The sequence below is a fragment of the Mandrillus leucophaeus genome, unplaced genomic scaffold, assembly GCF_000951045.1.
Source record: "Mandrillus leucophaeus isolate KB7577 unplaced genomic scaffold, Mleu.le_1.0 Scaffold302, whole genome shotgun sequence".
Classification (NCBI taxonomy): Eukaryota; Metazoa; Chordata; class Mammalia; order Primates; family Cercopithecidae; genus Mandrillus; species Mandrillus leucophaeus.
In genome coordinates, this window is record NW_012103166.1 from 162,879 (window position 1) to 184,797 (window position 21,919).

A 21,919-nucleotide genomic window follows, 5' to 3' on the forward strand; every position below is an offset into this window, starting at 1 on the left:
ACTTCGAAGTCGGTTTTGTTAATCCTCGGACTTTAAATTCCTGGGGTTTTCTGTCATGGAGATAAATCATCACTAAATTCCTGTGTGCTCACAGAGTCCTGCAGACACCGGCCCCACTTTTAAACTGAAAAACAAGCGGGGGGCGGGGAAGGGGCACGTGACGCGCGAACCCTCAAGGCCAGATAACCGAACATCCTTGGGCTGTTGCCGAGGCAGTCTTGGAGCCCTGGAATAGGTCACCAGACTCCAGCGACTATAAAGCGCGGCCGCCGAAACCCGGCCCGGCTCTGATGACAATTTGGCAGCCTCTGGGTCTCGGCCTCAGCTCGGCGCAGCCCACGCTACGCTCTTGCCACTCCGCGCCCGCCGCCTCGTGAGGCAGAGCCCGCCCCGGAGCGGCGCGCGCACCCCACGGCCTCGCGTCCCGTGACTCGGCCGAGGCGCGCAGGGTTAGCGCCCGCCCGCGCCACTTCCGACTCAGCTCTTGGTTCAGGTTCCGGGGCGCCGCGGAGCTCCCGGCCTGTGGACGCCGCGCGGCGCTCTGGGGAATCCAGCGCCAAGCGCCGTGCGGTGGCTAGGATGGAGGAGGCCGGAGCGGCGGTGGTCACGGCCGGGGAGGCCGAACTGAACTGGTCCCGCCTCAGCGTGTCCACTGAGACGCTGGAGTCTGAGCTGGAGGCGCGGGGCGAGGAGCGGCGCGGCGCGCGTGAGGCACTGCTGCGGCTGCTGCTGCCTCACAATCGTCTAGTGTCGCTGCCGCGGGCGCTGGGCAGCGGCTTTCCGCACCTCCAGCTGCTGGACGTGAGCGGCAACGCGTTGACCGCCATCGGCCCAGAGCTGCTCGCGCTGTGCGGCCTGCGCACGCTGCTGGCCAAGAACAACCGGCTCGGCGGGCCCAGTGCGCTGCCCAAGGGCCTGGCCCAGTCGCCGCTCTGCCGCAGCCTCCAGGTACTCAACCTCAGCGGCAACTGTTTCCAGGAGGTGCCTGCCTCGCTCTTAGAGCTGCGTGCGCTGCAGACCCTGAGCCTGGGCGGCAACCAGCTGCAGAGCATCCCGGCTGAGATCGAGAACTTGCAGAGGTGAGCGGGTGTGTGCCGGAGGGTGGCGAGGCCTCGGGCGGTGTCCGGGAACCCTGGGGCGCCGGGCCTGGACGCCTCACATTTGTCGCGTAACTATTTCCAAGCTTTGTCTTTAACTGTGCGGTAGTGAGTTCTGCCCAACCATCTCAGCAAGTTGTTGTAAATATCTAGTATGATCGTTTGTGTGACCGTTTGGTATGTTGTGTTTGGCCTATGCGGGTTCTCGAGGCATTTTTTCTGTCTTCCTTATTGAATCTGGGGCGTAATCCGAACTGAGTGGAAACTCAAAACAGATGTAAATCAGAGTTTGTCACTTCTTTGCTCAAAAGTCTTCCGTGGTTTTCCATCTCTATAGATCAAAGTACATGCCTTTGAGCATGGCATACAAGGTGCTCTGACCTGACCCTTGCTTTCCACTACATTTGCAGCTTCGTCTTCTCTGTGGCAGTACCAACTACCATTTGTGGAGTTCAGTGACCTATCCATTTTCCCCGTAGAGAAAGCAGCTTGGAGTTGCTGGTAGGCACTCAGTATGTGTTGAATGGATGCGGTGCCTCTGTACACGTGCTGTTTCCCTTGCTTGGAATGTTTCCTTCACCTGGCAAACGCCTATCATCCTTCAAAAGCTATCTCAAGTTATCATCTCTGTAATTCCTTTTTTACTACTCCCTGCACAACAATTTTTTTCTTTACTACTCCCTGCACAAAAAAGTACAGCCTATACTGTACTTTCTCTGTGCTTCATTCATCCTGCCGTTGCATTTACCTTATTGGATATAATTCCTTGTTTACAGGAATTATCTGCTTCTCCTACTAGATTATGTAGTAAATATGTTAAATTTAACTTTAGGAGGAAGCAGAGAAACAGGATAATAAAAGTGCCCGGTGGCGGAGTGGAAAATAGAGCGAAATGTATTGTACAAGATGAAAAAGAGGTATCTTCCATCTGTAAGATATTTTCACACTTTATTGTATTTTCAGAGATAATAGAATGTTAAAGGTAGAAGGGACCTCAGAGTTAAGTGTAGCAAAAGAATATTGGCCTGGGAAAAAAGAACTCTTGGTGCCTCAGCCTTAGGCAAGTCACTTGTATCCTAACTGTAGCATATCCTAACTGTAGCTTTCTAATCTACAAAATGAAGCATTTGGTTAAGATGTCTCTTTGTTTACTCTTCAATAGATATTTACTGAATACCTGCCCTGTGTCAGGCACTGTCCCAAGTATTGGGGATACAATGGTGAACATGATCCAGGAGACAGACGTTAAACAACTAACTGTGAACCTCATTATTTAATTACAGTGGTTATGAGTTCTATGAAGACCTACAGAATGCCTTGAGACAAATGACAGAGGCACATGGGAAAGCCCAGAGGCAAGGAGGGTAACTACTAAAATTCTGAAAGAAGGACATTGTACTGGGAAGTGAGCAAGAGGGAAAGTGGCAAATATAAATTCGGGCAAGTCAGCCCATGTCAGGTCTTGAAGGCTACCATAAAGTTTGGATTTTATTCTGAGTGCACGTGAGAGAGTTTGAAGCATGTGTCTTGTTGCTGTGCAGGAATGGAGTGAGGAGAGGGTGAAGAGATAGAGATTTTGAGGGCTGGTTTGAAGGAGGTCATTGTAGTAGGACGAGAGATGATGGTAGCTTTTACCAGGGTGATACTAGGGTAAATGATAAGAAATGGAAGATATGGAGAAAAGATTTAGAGGTAAAATTGACAGCCCTTGGTTCCTTCTAATCTTAATGTTACATAATTCCAGCTTTGGGATTTTCTTAATTACTAACAGGAACCTAGGGAAAGTATTATTTCCATCTTATGGAGAGAAAAGTAGGCAAAAATCCCATTTATTTAATACTTACAATGCAGTAGATCCTGTCATAGGTGCTAAATATGCTTTTTAATTCTCACAATGTTCCCATGAGATAATGTGCTCCCATTTTTCAGAGGCAGAAACTGAGGCTCAGAGAAATTAAGTCATAAGATTACAAGGCTACTAAGGGTTGGAACTGTATTTGACCTCTGTGGTCTATGACTCCAGACCCTTGAATTCTGCACAGTGGCAGAGTACTAGAACCTGAATCTTTGTCGAGGGGTTGGAGGGTCGTGGGGTTTTTTTGTTTTGGTTTGGTTTTTGGTTTTTTTTGAGGCGGAGTTTCAGTCTGTTGCCCAGGCTGGAGTGCAATGGCATGATCTGGGCTCACTGTAATCTCTGCTTCCTGGGTTCAAGTGATTCTCTTGCCTCTGCCTCCCAAGTATCTGCGACTACAGGAGCGTGCCATCACGCCAGCTAATTTTGTATTTTTAGTAGAGACAGTTTCACCATGTTGGCCAGGCTGTTCTGAAACTTCTGACTTCAAGTGATCCACGCATCTGCCTCTCAAAGTGTTAGGATTACAGGTGTGAGCCACTGCAGCCACCCTAGAACTTGAATCTTTGTACTTCTGTACTGTTGGATTTGTGATCAGGAGGATTTGTCAAAGTCATTCACATAGTTGACTGATTTTCTGACTCAATTTTCTGGGCTAACACCTGTGCTATCTGTGTTTATTGTTCATTGTGTCTTTGACTCCAGTAATGTATGATATCTTTAACATCACTGTTTTCATTTTTCAGTTACATGCTTTATTTCTCTTTACTGCTAAGAATCGGTAAAGGTTTAGGCTATGCTCCAAATGTAAACTCTGATTGAGTGTAAGTTAAAAGGGTTGTGTAGAAATATACTCTGAGCTCGAAAAAGCCTTGGCAATGAGCCGATTCGTCCCCTTCTATTTACAGATGAGGAGACTGAGATTTATTATCAGTGACTTTGCTTGAGGCCAGATAGTGACAAGTAAGAGTTATGTGGTTCAACCCTCAAACACTGCTAACTATTCACTACTAATATGATGCATTAAAGCTTCAAAAATGTAGAGGTGGAGGTTTAGTCTCTTAAACTACCTGTCCAAGAATACCATCTTCTCTTAAAAAATCTGTGGATTCTCTAGACTTCATTGGTTGCTCTGATTTATATTGTATACTGTATGCCATGCTGCTTTTTAAACCAGATCTAGTGTTTTGGCACATTAAGAATATACGTGTCCTCTGTAAGAGCAGTTATTAAAATAGTACAGACTATATAATCCATGAAAACTCCCCCACTCCTTCCACTCTTCATCATTTAAGGAAAGAATTAACAAATGAATACTCATGGCTTAATTGGTGTCATTGACCTCTCCAGATTTAGCAGGGTATCTATGTTTTCTATCCCCTATCGATTCTTTCCCCTAGTGGCAAAATCTTTTTGTTTTTGTTTTTTTTTTTTTAACATTTTCTGAAGGATCACTTTCAAAGTATAACAAATAAGTAGATGTTGAAAATCTTACTTATTTTTATGATTAACTTCATTCTCCTGGAGTAAATTAGGCTATCAATGTGAACCGTGCAGTTGTGGATGTAGATACTTTCCATCAAAATGTGTTTAATCTTCAGCAAATAAATATAATTGTTTGGCTGTAGTATATAGGCAAATTTGTTTTTGTTGCATAATGCTGAAAAAGTAGGTATAATTCATATTCTGACTTATTTTTCTGAATCATACCTTTTATTCTTCTCAGCTTAGACATTAATTGAGGAAGAGCTTAATAGCTTATCACTCAATGGCCAATAGACTTTATTTACGTAAACAAAACTTCAGGATTGTTTGGCAAATCCAGTATGTTAGATATTTGGAGAGTAGGTTTGAGCACAACTGAGTTTCATTAGTACTCTTCTACAATCTTTTCTTCTTAAGTAATGCCTTCCTTTTTCTGTTCATGATGCCTCTCACCATCTGTTTGATGTGGTTTTGAAAGATTGAAATAGGAGGGTGTGACAAAACGAAAGCTAAAAGTTAATGCTCTGGAATGTTTTGAAGTTAGTGTACAATAGGTTGATATCTTAGGAAAGAGATAGATGACTCAGCCAGATGATAGAATGCAGTAAAGTTTAAATGAAAACACTTTTCCACATTTAGGGTCACATACTGAGTTTTTCACTGGCTCTCAACATCATCCCTCTGACATTTTTTATTGCCTTAATTTGGGGCAAGTATCAAGAGATGATGCATCTGGGAGGGGGGAGGGATAGCATTAGGAGATATACCTAATGTAAATGATGAGTTAATGGGTGCAGCACACCAACATGGCACATGTATACATATGTAACAAACCTGCATGTTGTGCACATGTACCCTAGAACTTAAAGTATTAAAAAACAAAGAGAGATGATGCATCTATTTGTGTGTCTGCTTTTGAACATATAGGTACCTTAAAATCCTGTGGTGTTAGTATTTGAAAATCATTTGATACAAAGATGCTACTTCAAGAAAACATTCTTTATCTACAGATGTTCTTATCTTTCTGCTTCTTTTCCTTTCTGTTTTCTACCTCTTTGTACATTCCTATCTTACTTTAATTCCATCTCCCTTTAACCAACCATGTAAGATAGGATTAATGTACTTTTTTGTTTGTTTGTTTTTTGGGGTTTTTTGTTGTTGTTATTTGGTTGTTTTTTGTTGTTGTTGTTGTTTCTTTTTTTTTTTTTTTTAGAGTCAGAGTCTCACCCTGTCCACCAAGCTGGAGTGCAGTGGCGCGATCTCACCCACTGCAGCTTCTGCCTCCCAGGTTCAAGTGATTCTCCTGCCTCAGCCTCCCAAGTAGCTGGGATTACAGGCACCTGCCACTATACCTGGCTAATTTTGTTTTGTTTTGTTTTTAGTAGAAACAGGGTTTCACCATGTTGGCCAGGCTGGTCTCGAACTCCTGACCTCAAGAGATCCGCCCAGTACTTCCAAAAGTACTGGGATTAGAGACATGAACCATTGTGCCCAGCTTAATGTATATTTTTATGATGTTCGGTGTCATTTTTATTTGATTGGAGAAGCAGAAAGCATTTTCTAATTTTACCTGTGCTAGCCTGTTTTTTCAGTGGGTCATTGTACTTGAAAGAGAAAAGGCATCCACTGCAGTATCCCTAAGGATTGGAAACGTGACTTATTTTTCAAGAGACAATTTTAAGGTCAATATATTAATGCTAAACAGGAAAGGAATAATTCGTTCCATAAATTCAGTGAGTACTTTTCTTGTTTTCTGTATTCCTCAAGTACTGAAAGAATAGAATTGTTCCAACCCTAATTAACAGAGTTGCAATGTTGATAACCACAAGAACTTAAACCCTGCAGTTTTGCTACGAATTCAGCAACAGTTTCCTTCTTACAGAAAAGTGTATTTGGACACAGTAGAGTATGTTATAGAAATTTGATTCCCACAAATCATCAAAAGGTGTCAAGTCCCTAGCAATTTGGAAATTATTTGAGTTAGAAAGTAAAAAATAAGCCTGAAACTGTAAATTTAATATGGTGGTTATGTAATTTGATTAGTGTTATTCATCAGTTGCAAAAGAGAATTTACGTAATTGCAAAATCATGGCCTTAGTTACATTTTAGAACATCAAATCCTTTTCTGCCAAAGTCAAGGTAACTACTAATGTTTGGCATCCTTTCCGTCTACCTTCCCCGTCCACTTCCAAAGCATTGAAAGAAGACATTGAGTAGCAAATGACCACCAGAGACTAGTTTTTCTTGGTTCCTGACTGTCTTAATAAGTTCAGGCTACTATAAGAAGACATAAACTAGTGACTTATAAACAATACAAATTTATGTATCACAGTTCTGGAGGCTGGGAGTTCCAAGATCAAGGTGGTGGCAGATTTGATGTCTGGTGAGGGCTTTCTTTTGGTTCATAGACTGCAATCTTCTGACTGTGGCCTCACATTGTTATGGGATCTCTGGGTGTTGATTTTTCTGGCCGGAAACCTCTGTGGCCATGGCACTTTTGCCCAAGTTCTTGTCCTGCATCCGGAAAGAATGAGACACGCAGACAAGTGAAGGGTGAAGAAGAAGAGTATTATTTAGTGTTAGAACAGCTCAGAGGAATGAGTAGCTCCTCTCTGTAGGCAGGTCGTCCCTTCAAGTGTTCAGCTCTCAGCAGAGAAGAGGCGCAGGAGAGGGTGGCCCCTCTCCTCAGGCAAGTCATTTGAATGTCTCTGCAGGTCTCTGAAGCTCTTGGAGGTCTCTGAAGCTCTCAGCAGAGAGGGCAGTTCCTCTCTCCCGACAGGTCGTCTCTGCAGTGCTCAGCTGAGAGGATACTTCTCTCTGCAGTTGGTCACCCCATCCCATCTTCTCTCTGTCCTCTGCCTCTTCTGCCCTGTTCTGGCTGAGCCCAGGGCTTTTGTGGACCTCAGAGGGGAGGAAGTACATGCTGATTAGTCCATGGGTGACTATGGGTGGGCGAGAAGAGGCACCAGGAGTCCCCACTCCTGTGTGCCCAACTGCCAGCTTGGCCACCAGCCTGCAGGCCCTCCCTGGCCCAAAGGTGGGGCCTTACGGGGGACCCACCCTCTTCTGCCCAGGAATCAATCTGCCTCCTGCTGCCGTTCATGGGACCCCTGGCTCAGCCCCAGCTCCCACTCCCATCTTGGAGCAGGGACTGGAGAGAGGCCAGGCAGCTGGAGAAGACACCCTTTAGCCTGCAGGGATTGGGGGGGATCCTTCCTGGGGCCCCCAAGGGTGCAGGCTGCAGAGATACCCAGCTCCTGCATCTGGGAGGACAGCTGCAGCCGCTCGCAGGAAGGCAGATTCTGCCTGCTCCTAGCCCTCCCCCAAGAGCACAGGGAGGCTGGGATCCACAGCTGCAGTTTAGGTGACTGTAGCCCCACCGAGGAGGGTGGGACTTTTCCCTGCTCTATAGAGCAGGAGGCCTGGGTCTGCAGCTACAGGTTGGGCCACCACAGTTGCACCTGGGGAGCTCCGGTCCCAACACAGAAGGGGCAGGGCACCCCCCAACTCCATGGAATGTGCAGCCCCAGCTGTGCCTCCCTGCTACATCAACATGATGGAGAGAGGAAGCAAGTTCCCTTGGGACTCTTGGAAGGACACTAATCCCATTAATGAGGGCTCCACCCTCTTGACCTTATCTAATCCTTTAGTTACCACCCAAAGACACCACTTTTTAATACCCTAACATTAAGGAGTTAGGGTTTCAACATGAATGTTGGGAGGGCACAGGCATTCAATCCGTAACACTGACCTAAGCAAATAGAAAGGATAACATTTACACTTGCCCTCAGACTCACTCTTCCTTTTTTTCACTTTTTTACCTCCCTCTCTAAACTATATTGCAAGTTATTATTTAGCTATCAAATCCTTTGTAAAAAGGACTTCGAAGTTTGCTCAGTTTTTTTCCCTCAGTCTTCTCATTGAAATAGTTCCTTTTCCAGGAACCTAGTAGTTTCTGTTATTTGAACTCCAAATATTCTATTCCTTTCTGTTCCGTTCTATTCTATTCAAGTAACTATCATCATTGAAAAATAGGGATTTCTGAGTAACTGGGCAGTAACTTATGCCATACTTAGTAGAATTTTTAAAACCCTGCCTAGGAGCTTCTTTCACCAATGCTTAAGCACTTGCAGTAGGAGAATTCAATCTTGTAACCAGTTGACTTTTGCTGCAAGATAATCTTTGAAAGAGAAAGAAAATAACATAAAATCAAAGTTATCAGCTTACTTTTTCTAAACATTTTAAGTCTAAAGAGGGAAGTGGAATTTTGAAAAGCTTTACACGATCAGAAATATGTTTTTTTAAAGTGTCATTAATACATATATTTGTTTGTTTGAGACACAGTCTCACTTTGTCACCCAGGCTGGAGTGCAGTGGTGCGACCTCAGCTCACTGCAACCTCTGCCTCCCAGGTTCAAGTGATTCTCCTGCCTCAGCCTCCTGAGTAGCTGGGATTACAGGTGCCTGCCACCTCGCCTGGCTAATTTGTTTTTTGTTTTTTGTTTTTTAAGTAGAGATGGTATTTTACCAGTTAGCCAAGCTGGTCTCGAACTCCTGACCTCAAGTAATCCGCCTGCCTCAGCCTCCCACAGTGCTGGGATTAGGTGTAAGCCACCGCACCTGGCCTAATGTATTTTTTAAAAAGACAAAATGTTTGATTCAAGTTGGCATTTTGAATAACCACACATCAAGGAAGGCTGAGATTATGAAAGAAAAATTATACTTGAGAAAATATCTGTAATAAGGCAATCTGCAACGAATTTTTAAGTACATTTACTAATTTCAGAGAGGTAAAGGAAGGAACTTCATCAGTGAAGCAAGAATAGGGAGTTTTAAAACTGACAATTAGGAAAACCGCAATTGGAGTTTCTAGAAATGAAAAAATATAATTATTAACTAACTAACTAACTAGACTAAAAGGTGAACAGAAGTCAGCCAAAGAATGAATCCATAAGCTGAATGATTTTACTGAGTTATTTTCCTGGAATTCAGCTTAAAGAGATAAAGAAATAAAAAGTATGAAAGAAATATTAAGACATAGAGGATAGATCCTGAAGTTAAAACTGCTAAGAGCAGCCGGGTGCAGTGGCCCATGCCTGTAATCCCAGCACTTTGTGAGGCCGAGGCAGGCAGATCATGAGGTCAGGAGTTTGAGACCAGCTTGGCCAACATGGTGAAACCCCGTCTCTACGAAAAATACAAACATTAGCCAGGCCTGGTGACGGGCACCTGTAATCCCAACTACTCGGGAGGCTGAGGCAGGAGAATTGCTTGAACCCGGGAGGCAGAGGTTGCAGTGAGTCGAGATCGTGCCACTGCACTCCAGCCTAGGTGACAGAGCAAGACTCTATCTCAAAAAATAAAAATAAAAAAAATAAAAAATAAACTGCTAAGAGCAATTCTAGAAAGACAATGAAAGAAAGACAATGTGTGAAGTGATAATGGCTGAAATTTCCCACAAAGAAAGGGAGCTCTCTAAACTGATATCTTAACATGTCATAGTAAAACTTTAGAACATTAAAGGTGAATAAGAAAAAATCCTTACTCCTATTGAAGAAAGAAAAAAAAATATTACTTGCAAAGAAACAATAGTAATATTGGCTGTAATAAGATAATGGAGCAGCATCTTCGTAGTGCCGAAGAAAAGTAACTGCCAACCTAGAATTTTATGCCCAGCTAAACTATTGCTCAAGAGTGAGGGGGAAAAATTAAAATGCCAGAGACAAAGGACTCAAAGATTATCAATCATGAGTTCTTGCTGAAAGAACTTCTAAAGGATACACTCCAAGAAAAACCTTAAAAGAAATAAGCCTCAAAAAAAAAAAAAAGATGAACAAATTGGTAAAACATATTGATAAATCTGAATCAATTACTGATTGGAAATAAAATAAATTAGTAGAAAATCAGAGTAGAACTAATTCTAGAAGATCATACGAAGAGGACAGAAGAGAGCATGGGTATGTGTTTGAGAGTGAGAGAGAGTACAAAGAAAAGTGAAGGAGGTAACTCCTAGCAAAATAGAAATAGTATATACAGTTCAAAACAGTAGAAGTAGAGGGAAAAGAACAAAAAGAAACTTGAGGAGCACAATAAGAAGCAGAACTAAAGGGAAAAAGTATGTGGAGATACCATGATAATAGAAAACACAAGTGGAGACACCATGATAATAGAAAACACAAGTCCGAACATCAATCATCAAGTTATGCTCCATTTATAAAGATTTACACTTAAAATAAAATTACACCAATAAGTTATAAGGAAAGGGATAGGAAATGATGTACCAGGCAAATCTGTCATTTCTCTTCTGAAGTACTGGATTAGGCTCCAATCTGCTTTTCCTCCTTCTACTCCTGCCCACAGTGCTCCCCTAACCACTTCTCCAGTTGTTTGCCACTCAAAAGCCAAAGTGATCCTTCTAAAAAGTCAAGTTAAATGACTAGGCTTTCTTCAGAACTGTTTTTTCAAAATGCTCTTACAGAGGCCCAAAGGGCATTCAGTGATGTGGCCTTCCTAGACTACCTCCCTGATCTCTTTGATGACCACAGTCCCACCTCAGTCACTCTAATCTACTCGTCTACTCAAACTGGCTGTGTTGCTGTTTCACAACACACCAATCACTTTTCCATTGGGGTTTGTACTCAGTCATTTCATTTAGATCTCGTTCAGATGTCTTCTCCTAAGAGAAACTTTTTCTGACCACCCTCTCTAGAGTGTCACTTCTATCACTATCTGATTGTTCCCCCTTTTTCTTTGTGACTCTGAAAACTATCTGGCATAATAGACATGTTATCAATTTATTGTCTGTCTTCTCACTAAAATGTAAACTTATTCAGGTCAAGAACTTGAACTTATTTGCATTCTATTCCCTAGAATGGTGCCTGGCACATTGTGGGTGTGAGGGTGTTCATATTTGTTAACTGGACATTTTATATGATAGATAATATTATTCCATTTTTAAAAGAATAATATGCTGCAAGATTAAGTAACTGGTCCAAATTTTTATACTGGTAAGTTGTGGAGCTAGGATTGAATGAAATAATGGAATGAAATAAATACCAATAAAAATAAAACTGGTAAGCAGTGTTGATAATCAGAGGACATAGATTTCAGGGCAAAATGTATTTAAAAGAACAAATAGAGGCCGGGCACGGTGATTCACGCCCGTAATCCCAGCACTTTGGGAGGCTGAGGTGAGCAGATCACCTGAGGTCAGGAATTCGAGACCAGCCTGGCTAACATGGTGAAACCGCGTCTCTACTAAAAATACAAAAATTAGTCAGGCGTGGTGAAAATTAGTCAGGTATGGTGGCAGGGACCTGTAATCCCAGCTCCTCGAGAGGCTGAGGCAGGAGAATTGCTTGACCTAACTTGGGAGACGGAGGTTGCAGTGGGCTGAGATCATGCCAGTGCACTCCAGCCTGGGCGACAGAGTGAGAGTCTGTCTCAAAAAAAAAAAAAAAAAAAAAAAAAAAGAAATGCTTCATATTAATTAAGGCTCACTTCAGGAAGTTTTTAGCAGTCATGAGCTTGAATGTATCTGTAGTATAATTTCTGTATATTAATGGGAAAGAAAGCAAAGATTGACAGGACTCTAAGGGAAGAAGGAAAATCATGTTTATAGTAGGAGACTAACCACCAGAGCTAGAAGGCAAAATAATAAGAGAAAAAAATTTACTCAGTTAAGAGCTCAATCATAATAGCTACATGTTCTTTTTGTACATATAATACATGAATGAAAATAGACCATGCTCGAGGCCACAAAGGAACAAAGTTATGCAGAATATGTGTATTTAACAACAGCAGAGCTCCCAACAAATCAGTGAGATAAAGCTGTATAATTCGTGAGAAAAATAGGTAAATGATATGACTAGGTAATTCTCTAAAGATATACAAATGTCTAAAACTATAAAAAGATGCTAAACTTCACTAATAGTTAGGGACCTACAGATTTGCAGATTAAAAACACAGAATGGTACCATTTTTTATACCATCAAATAGTAAATAAATAAATAAATGCTGGTGATAATACTAGGTGTTGGCAAAGTTGTAGGTTAAGGAGTGCTCTTAAATGCCAATTATGGATTTGTAAATAGCCATGACTGCACAAGGTAACTTGGCTTTATCTGTTAAAATTACACCTTATATTCTAAAATCTGCCACTTCACAGGCAATTCAAGGGAGGGAGACTCTGATTTAGTGCATCTGGATGGGATCAGGACTCCATAGCTTTAAAAATATCATAGGGAATTCTTACTGTGGAAGTTTAGGTAATACTTTAGTAGGCTGTTTTCTCCCACATTTAAAGGTGTTTTGAAAAAACAGTGGTTCTACTGAGTTAGCAGATTTAACAGGAAGATAAAAGTAATACAGTATTGGGAGAAGAAATCTGTATATGTTTGTATACTATATATGTGTATGTATATGCGTGTGTGTGTGTATATATATAGAACTGATCGTGCTACCCCCTGCAAAAATCTTTTGAAGGAAGCCTTTCGACAGTAATCATCAAAGAGTACTCTCTTTTTTTCTATTTTGGTGCAATATATGCCATGTCTAAAATGTTAACCTATTGTTGGAAAACAGTATAATTACCTGGAACTTTGATTTTATAGTAGTGGGCAATTTACACAGCCTCTGAAGTATGTAATTGCTATAATAAGAGCAAAGAAGAAATGTAGAGGCTTCATAGTTTTAAAGTCTGTTCAAAAACAAGGTAGTGGTTTTCCCGTTGCCTGTCAGGGCATCAATCAAATCCAAGCATACTAGCATAGAATTCAGGGTTCTTGTAATCTGGTCTCTCTACAACCTTAATCTTTGATTCCTCAAGATGAATTCTCTTCTATTAAAAGGTATATTCATTGTGCCTAACAAGCCCTCTGCTCCAACCTGAAGTGTACTCTCTCTTCTCATCTAAATGGGCTAAGTCCATAGCCCAGCTGAAGTCACAGCCTTTTGGGGAAGCATATTCCATTCAGAACTACTGTGACCTTTTTAAAACTTTTATCTTCCTTTTCATTCAACTCCTAATGCCATTTATGGTTTGTCCCTCTTATTTTGGTATTGTAATGCCTATTTTTGGCCTTGTTTTGTGTTTCATTGTAAAGTTATCTAACATTGGTCTGTCTTGTCTGCTTAGCTATAGTATAAGCTCCCTGAAAATTGCATTGTTTCTCTAGAGACTGGATAGAACATAGCAAATCTTAAGTAAAACATTTGCTGAATAAATAGATGAAACGTGTTTATTGTAGTAGACACAATGGGGTATCTTTTTCAACTTTATTTACTTTTTTGGTTTTGTTCATTTATTTTTGCAGTTTAGAGTGCTTATATCTTGGAGGAAATTTCATTAAAGAAATCCCACCAGAATTAGGAAATCTGCCTTCTCTGAATTACTTGGTATTATGTGACAACAAAATCCAAAGTGTACCTCCTCAGCTTTCACAGTGAGTAGTTCCAGGCATTTGTATATACACAGACATCTGTGCTTAGTAATTATTGTCTTGTATTCACTCACATGTTTTATATGTAGAAAAGAATTAGATATTCTCAAAGTAAGTGATACATGTTAATTATAGTTCTGAGGTTTGCTGCGAGCTGGGTTTTTAAAATTTCACTTTTAAATGCTCTGGTTTATTCCTCAAAATATTTATTCAGTCTATTTTCTGTAATCAAAGAATTGAGCATTAGCATTTATTTCCCTAGGTTTTATGGGACTTTTAGTGATTTTATATTTGATATGAAACATTTATATCCTAATTAGGCTTTATAATGTGAAGGAGCTTAATTTCTGTTGCATTTGAAATCTTTCCTTTTTTAGTTATCTAAATGAAAAAGCATGCCCACTGCCCACCCCTAATCTTCAAATCTAGCTTTTATAGCAGTTAGCACATCAGAACACTCTCTAAGTATTCTATATTCGCCAAGATTCTAAGGACAAAAGTCCTTCATGACATTTACAAATCTGCACTTTGATCTAGTTTCAGCACCTTTTTGTTTTACTTCAGTTGACCATAATATTAATTGCTCATTCTTAAGGGGAAATCAAGTTCTGTATATACACATATATTCAATATTTTTGATAGTTATGTTGCTTACTGCCATTGGTTTTTATACTGCATTTATTCTAGGTTGCATTCACTTCGTTCCCTAAGTCTTCACAATAACTTGCTGACATATCTGCCGCGGGAGATCCTCAACCTTATTCATTTGGAAGAGTTGAGTTTACGAGGAAATCCATTGGTTGTTCGTTTTGTTAGAGATCTAACCTATGATCCTCCAACTCTCCTGGAATTAGCTGCACGGACCATTAAGATCCGAAATATTTCCTACACTCCCTATGATCTTCCTGGGAATCTTCTTAGATACTTGGGTTCAGCCAGCAATTGCCCAAACCCAAAATGTGGAGGTAAGTTAATTCAGTATTCATATTTCCCACTCATTTAGCTCTTTTTAAAATTAAGTCTTCTGTCAGACAAAAGCTGTCTCTATTTCTGTTCCCTTTATTTTTTCACTCATTTATGAAAAAGACATTTCACTCTGGGTTTTTTTTAAGAATTATTTTTCATAATATTTTAGGATTCATACATAAGGAACATACCCGGGAAGTCTCATCCTGTCTTGTCACAAGATAATAAATCAAGATGGTAAAATGAGAGGAAACTCAAGGAAGTATAAACAGTTCTAATTGTTTAAAAACTGTTCCTAAAATGTTTGGACACCTTTTATATTTATTTGAAGGATATTTTCTTAGACCCACCATTCCCTGTATCAGATTTAATAGGGTATGATTCAAGATGTATGAGAATGGGCTGAATGTGTGCCAGTTACAGATTGTACACAAAACTTTATGTTACTTTAAGTCCATGGTTCAAAATGTCTTGAGTTTAGAGCATTTGGAGAGAATTATGCAAATGATATAAGGCAGAGTCAGGTAAGTATCCCAAGGAATTCAAAATGCTTCTGGAAATCAAAGGAGGGGGAGAGTACATTTAATTAGATCTGGAAACAATGAGCTAATTATTGAGGTATGAATTAGATTTTGATAGGGTAAGATTGAGGATAGGAAATTTTTCAGATGGAGAATACAAAGTGGAGACGGAAGAGTATGGGGCAGACTGTTGGATGAGTAGTAATTTGCCCCAAATGTAAGGTTAGGGGAGTAATGAGAGTGGAAAGCTACGTTGAGTCCAGGTTGTGAAGAGCCTGAAGTGCCAGGGTGTGTGGGTGAGAATTACTGACTGATAGTAGGTCATTTTTTACTTTGGCTCCTTCATAAAAGACTACTTTTAAAAAATCCAGTAGGTACTGAGGAAATGCTGTGTAATGATGTTCAAAACCAGGTGAGACTTTCTCTGGCAGTCCGATCTTGTCTTGAAGCTATTACAACATTAAAAGGGAGAAAATTATCAAATTATTCAAAGATTGTTAAAAGATAAAAAAGACACTTTGAGTTTAAAAAAGATAATGCTCTGGGTCATTTCTGGCCACCCACTCTTAGAAGTAGAGATTGCAGCACTGTGCCAAGTTCAAAGTGCTTACGCTTTTCTCTGTGATTCTCCATTCCTGAATTAGCTTTCACAGTGACAGAGGAAAACACGTAGGGCAGCATTCACACCAGACCCTCAGGCCTGAAAGTCTAAATCTCTTCTTTGAATTCATGCTTTTCTGGAAATGGACCTCTACAGGAATTCTCTTTTCTCTCTTAAATATTTCCTTAATGACTTCTTTAGTATACTGGTGTGCCATTTATCTTAGGAACAAAAATGCTTTAAAAATTAACAGCTTAAGACCGAGTGTGGTGGCTCATGCCTGTCTGTAATTCCATCACTTTGGGAGGCTGAGGCAGGAGGATCTCCTAAGCCCAGGAGTTTGAGACCAGCCTAGGCAGCATAACGAGACCCCATCTCTACAAAAAAATCAAAACATTAGTTGGGCATAGTGGCATGTACCTGTGGTCCCAGCTACTCAGGAGGCTAAGGTAAGAGGATGGCTTGGGTCCAGGAGTTCAAGGCTCCCATGAGCTGTGATCATGTCACTGCACTCTAGCCTGGGTGACAGAGTGAAACCCTGTCTCTTTAAAAAAAAAAAAATTATCAGTTTAAAATTTGAGATAATCTGTTAGACATTTTCCCCCTCAAATTTGTTAGTTATTAAACTAACTTAAAAGTACTTTTATATTCTCAGAGATATTTTTCTCTTTGTATAATCTGAAATCTTATAAATCACAAGATAGTATTATACTGCTTTAGTTCATCGTATCTCCCATAATGCTTTATTTTATTTCTTTCATCTGTTTTCGAGAAGCTAACACATTTTGGGGGATTTATTATCGGTTTTTGATTGACCAACTTATTGAATGTATCTACTTTTGGGGGATTTATTATCGGTTTTTGATTGACCAACTTACTGAATGTATCTACTTTCCTAAATCATTCCAAGTAATATACCACAAATTTCCCCTTTTTTATATTTACTACAAGATCAAAAAAACTATATGGTTAGTTGAGATATCAGGAAAAAAAATAGCAGTAGAATTCATTGTTTTTCCTTTGTTTGGATCACATCTTTTAATTTTGGTCCCTTGTGTGATAAACATACAGTATTTGGTGCCAGAAGAAACTTAGGCAGAGTATAGAGCTTGAGATTCCTCTCCAGAGAGGTGATTGGACCAAAATTGTAGATGTTCTGGTTATACTGCAACCATTGTGACAGTCTTTGTCTGTTAGAGATTTGCAGTATCATTTTAAGGACCAACTAGAATCCAGAGGCACAGCAACATCTGCTTTCCTCTCGGCTCTAGCTCTGTTTTTACTTAACCGAAGGGCCACAGTCGAGGAGCACTAACCTAGGAATAAAAAGGGTCAGATATTACTTTCAGTTTACCTGAAGGTGTGTAATTGTATGAGAATCAAGTTGAGATCATCAGTGAAACAGATCTGAGGCCTGAAGATTTACAGTCTTTGGAAATGTAAAATGACATTTTATTTCTTTCAATTTTTCCTTCCCAGTACATAAGAATAGGAGTACCAAAAGTCATCCCCTTTCTGAAAATTTTTTGTATACTAATTCTTTAAGATAATTATTAAAGGAGTTTTTATGTTGTTTTGTTTTAGTCTGTGACTGTAGGGTAGTACCAAGGGGGTGGCTTGGGTAATAGAGAAAAGGCACCTCAGGTATCCTAAAATCTCCATCAGCCATTGCCCCAAGTCTCCCAGAGAAAAGAAGCTAGGTACACAGTGTCCTTTCTGTACCTGTTCCCTTTAAGATAAATTTTCTGTTTACCTCTTTATACCCAGATTCTACCTTTAAGACCTTCCAGGAGGCTTGTAGACAGCTATACGAGCAAGTACTATTTCTGCTTAAAATTCATAACAGAAAATGGTATGTAACGTTTCTCCAGAACACTGGAGAAAGGGCTGAAAAAGAAATTGGTTCCTTGCTTTGTAATGATTACTTTGTATTCCTTCTTCTCTTTAGGAGTCTACTTTGACTGCTGTGTCAGACAAATTAAATTTGTGGACTTCTGTGGGAAGTATCGCCTCCCACTGATGCACTACTTGTGTTCCCCAGAATGCTCTTCCCCTTGCAGTTCTGCCTCTCACAGCTCCACATCCCAGAGTGAATCTGACTCAGAAGATGAAGCTAGTGTTGCTGCACGCAGAATGCAGAAAGTTCTTCTTGGTTGAATAGGAGTGCACACTGGTGTGAAATACTTAAAAAACTGAGCAAAGGCGATTAGATAAGAAAACAGAGCTTGAAGTTCACTGTTCACTAGAAACCTTATCTTCATCTTAAGTGTTCATGAAAGAGTCTGGGATGATATAAAACATTTTGTGTCTCATCTACCCATTCAGCAGGAATGAGTCCAGTCCCATGTTTGGATTCTTTTAACATAATTTATTATGAATGATAGTTCCACATTTGGCTGATGGTTTGCAGTTTTCACTCAAGTTTTGCCTGAATCAGAAAGCAGACTGGTACCTTTTGAAGAGCAGTTCTACAATAAGCCATAAGTAGTATACCTTTTGGCAGTTGAGATGGAGAAAATGAGAAATAATCAAAGCTATAATTGCCAGAGTTGCCCTTGGGTTTAGGTAGAACACTATATACCATATATACTATATGTGCCATATATATATGTATTATATGCCATAAACAGGATTAACCCTCCCTTTTTTTATTGCCTGTATGTCTAGATTAGTTCAGAGAAGCTCACAGATGGTTACATAGGACGTAAACCTTTCTGACAAACTAACTGGTGAAGTAAGGCATATAACGGTTAAGTGGGATATTAAAACTTTTTCATTCTTTTCCTTTGTTCTATAGGATTGCTATTAACCTTATATAATCTAGCAATGATTGTTATAGTGCCTTAATCCAGCAAGGATATAAAAATGTATTCAAGAAATAATGCCAGAGCAACATATAACCTGACATACCATGCAGAACATTTAAAAATATTCTTTAGCAGAACTAGGTAAATAACTGTATGTCTGATATCCATGGCCCTCTTAATATTTTTTTGTTTAAATGTGCACTCATCCCTTATAAGCACATTACTTTTACACTTAATGGTAGGCCATAGTCTTGATCAGTCTGGTCATCGTAAGACAGAGTAAGAATTTTTAACAAAAAATTCTAAAAGAGATATAAGCTAGGAAAGCTTCTGTATATCTTGCATTAAATGGGTAGGGAAAAAATATGACTCTTGCCCATGTCACGTACTGGACCATCTTTCTCTACTTTTTAAAGAAAAACTAATAAAACTAGAAAAATATCATAACAAGCCAAATAAAAATGGGGAAAAGTTGTCATTGTCCTTATACCTAATAAAACAGTTTCCAGAACTACTTTAATTATGGAAGCATTTTCAAAAATAAAGTAGTAATAAAATAGAAAAAACTTATTAATATATTATATCCTTAATGTATAGCAGGAAAATAGTTTCACAAATTAATTGCTATTAGAAATTACCAAATTTGTATTAACTAGTTTAATATGCAATACAAATTGAATTTTAAGTACAATTTAAGTACAATATAAGTTGATATAAAGTAAATGCTTACTGGTAATCATTAAATAACTAATAAATCACTTGTTAAATGTTAAACATGCAGTAAGAAATGTCAAATATACAGGTCAGATAGGCATTAGAACATCAGGTGATACCTTTTCTGATTTCTGGCATTCATGGCACACCATTTCTTAAAAGCAGATTGTTGTATAATAACATATACATGTATTAGGGTTTTTTTCATATATATATATATTTTATTTTAGAAGAAACTAGCATAATTTAGGATTTATGTGTTTATTTGTATATTAATTCATGAAACATGAGAGTTTCATGAACTGCAGATGTGAAACGCTGCTATAGAATGAATCCCTTTACCTTTACCCTGTTATAATGTAGTAAGATTTTGTTTTCCTTTTCATTCAGAAATTTTCTGTGTCTATAGAAGTAATCTAATATGTTCCTACTGGCTAGAAGAGTAATACATGGGTGATTATATCATAAAATAGAGGTATAAAGAATAGAGGTATAAAGTCTTTGCTTACTTCTCCATGTGAGCCACAGCAAACTGCAGAGTGTACAATTATGAAAGGTAAAGATGACTTAGGCTGTGCCTAAGTGACAAATGTAAAATGTTTTGTAAATAGGTGACTTAGCTAAGATACATAAGATATTTTCATAGAAAATGATGTATTCATAGTAAAATACTCGAATTGATAGGACCAACTTTTTTTGGCCTGAATGCTTATGCCTACTTCCTAATCAATTACCAACTTGACTTGAGCAACTGCTTGAGTAGTCTTCTAAGAGTTAGTCTTCGTAAAATAAATGGATAGGTATGTAAATATATAATCTTACATAGCCTTTCCAACTTCCTAGAAAGAAGGTCTACTGCTTCATCTTTTACAGATGTAAATAGGTCCAACCAGAGAGTTTCTGGCCTTTGCATATAAGAATATAGATGTATATCACAGTATTATTTCAACAAAATGTTATGGTTCTATGTATAGTTGAAAAATCTATGATCAGTGTACCGTTGTCTTTTGGTAATTTTTAATGAAGTATACGTTTAGCTGTCGGTTTTATCTTTCGTAAATCTTTGACCTAACGTTTTATAAGAGCAGCTAATAATTTCTAAGATTTTTCCTGTTTCTTTTTCCTACCTTTCCTTTTCTCGTAACTGATTAGGGAAATTAACCAGAAGTCAGATTCAAGGGACTTGATAATCTAGAAACCAGATAATCAGCTCCCAAGTCATATAGCTAACTATGTATTTAAAATAACAGTCTGTCGCTTTAGTTCCTAAGTCATATACTTGTGTTTAATTACGGTAAATAATCTTTAATTGGGGTTTTTAAAAGACAGAATTAGCGAAGTCTAATTTTTATAATGAAATAAGTTTTTGATGTTGCTCTACTTGGACAATTTTAGTGACCAAAACTACAGATAAAACTGCTTAAGCATAACATTAACATATTTAGAATGGCATTCTTCAATACTAGTATTTTAAATTGGAATTAGTACACTGTGCATTCTTAGTAGTCTTTATCCCTAGAATCAATTCTCTCAGCATCACCAAAGTGAGTTGGTGAAATAAGTGCTAAGATTCTGGGCAATAGGAAGATTAGTGAATATGATACATGGATTACAGGGTGCCAGGGATTGGCTGACTACTATTAAGAACCAGCTGGCCAGGGTCCTCAGTATTCTAGTATTTGAGTAGTGGAGGTAAATCCAAAGGCGACTGGTCATATTTTACTTCTGAATGTGTGCTGAAGTGTCTTTTATTAAAAAATTCTTGATATTTAGAACTTCAGGTTACCACATTTAAAAGTAAAGACTTAGCTGGACACGGTGGCACACACCTGTAATCTTAGCACTTTGGGAGGCCAAAGTGAGTGGATCATATGCAGTCAGGAATTTGCGACCCGCCTGGCCAGCATGGTGAAACCTCATCTTTACTAAAAATACAAAAATTAGCTGGGCATGGTGATGCACGCCCATAGTCCCAGCTAACTCTGGAGGCTAATACAAGAGAATCACTTGAACTTGGAAGACAGTGGTTGCAGTGATCTGAGATCATTCTGCTGCACTCCAGCCTGAGTGAGAGTGAGACTCTGTCTCAAACAAAAAAAAAGATTTGCATTGTAAATTGTACCTCAATTTGAGAAGTTTTTGTGTTTGTGTAAATAAAAGTAAAAAGCAATCCACAATAATGTTTTGTAATAGTGCACACCAGGTTTACCAGATTTTGTAACTATCAGATTTAAACAAAAAAAGAGAAGGAAGAGGCTGATTTCTGGAGTGTTTTAGAAGCCACAGGGCTAGAAGAGAAGTCACCAAACACCTAGGGACAGTCCTAGGCCAAGAAAGCCCTTTAAAGTAGGCTGGGCGCGGTGGCTCAAGCCTGTAATCCCAGCACTTTGGGAGGCCGAGGCGGGTGGATCACGAGGTCAGGAGATCAGGAGATCG

General features: G+C 39.4%; 1 protein-coding gene across 1 annotated transcript; it reads left to right on the forward strand.

Annotated features, from left to right (window-relative positions):
- Positions 1–461: 461 nt before the first annotated feature.
- Positions 462–21,718, forward strand: LRRC58 (leucine rich repeat containing 58). Its single transcript, XM_011987165.1, has 4 exons — positions 462–1,079; positions 13,749–13,877; positions 14,562–14,839; positions 17,911–21,718. The coding sequence occupies exons 1-4, from the start codon at positions 580–582 to the stop codon at positions 18,117–18,119; spliced, it is 1,116 nt and encodes a 371-aa protein (XP_011842555.1). The 5' UTR covers positions 462–579; the 3' UTR covers positions 18,120–21,718.
- Positions 21,719–21,919: the final 201 nt, after the last annotated feature.

What these genes read in the sequence shown, in the direction of transcription:
- LRRC58 (XM_011987165.1), top strand. Translation starts at nt 580, where the DNA reads ATGGAGGAGGCCGGAGCGGCGGTGGTCACGGCCGGGGAGGCCGAACTG. An exon ending in GAGATCGAGAACTTGCAGAG is followed by an intron (nt 1,080 to 13,748) that starts GTGAGCGGGTGT and finishes TTATTTTTGCAG; the next exon opens with TTTAGAGTGCTTATATCTTG. An exon ending in GTACCTCCTCAGCTTTCACA is followed by an intron (nt 13,878 to 14,561) that starts GTGAGTAGTTCC and finishes CATTTATTCTAG; the next exon opens with GTTGCATTCACTTCGTTCCC.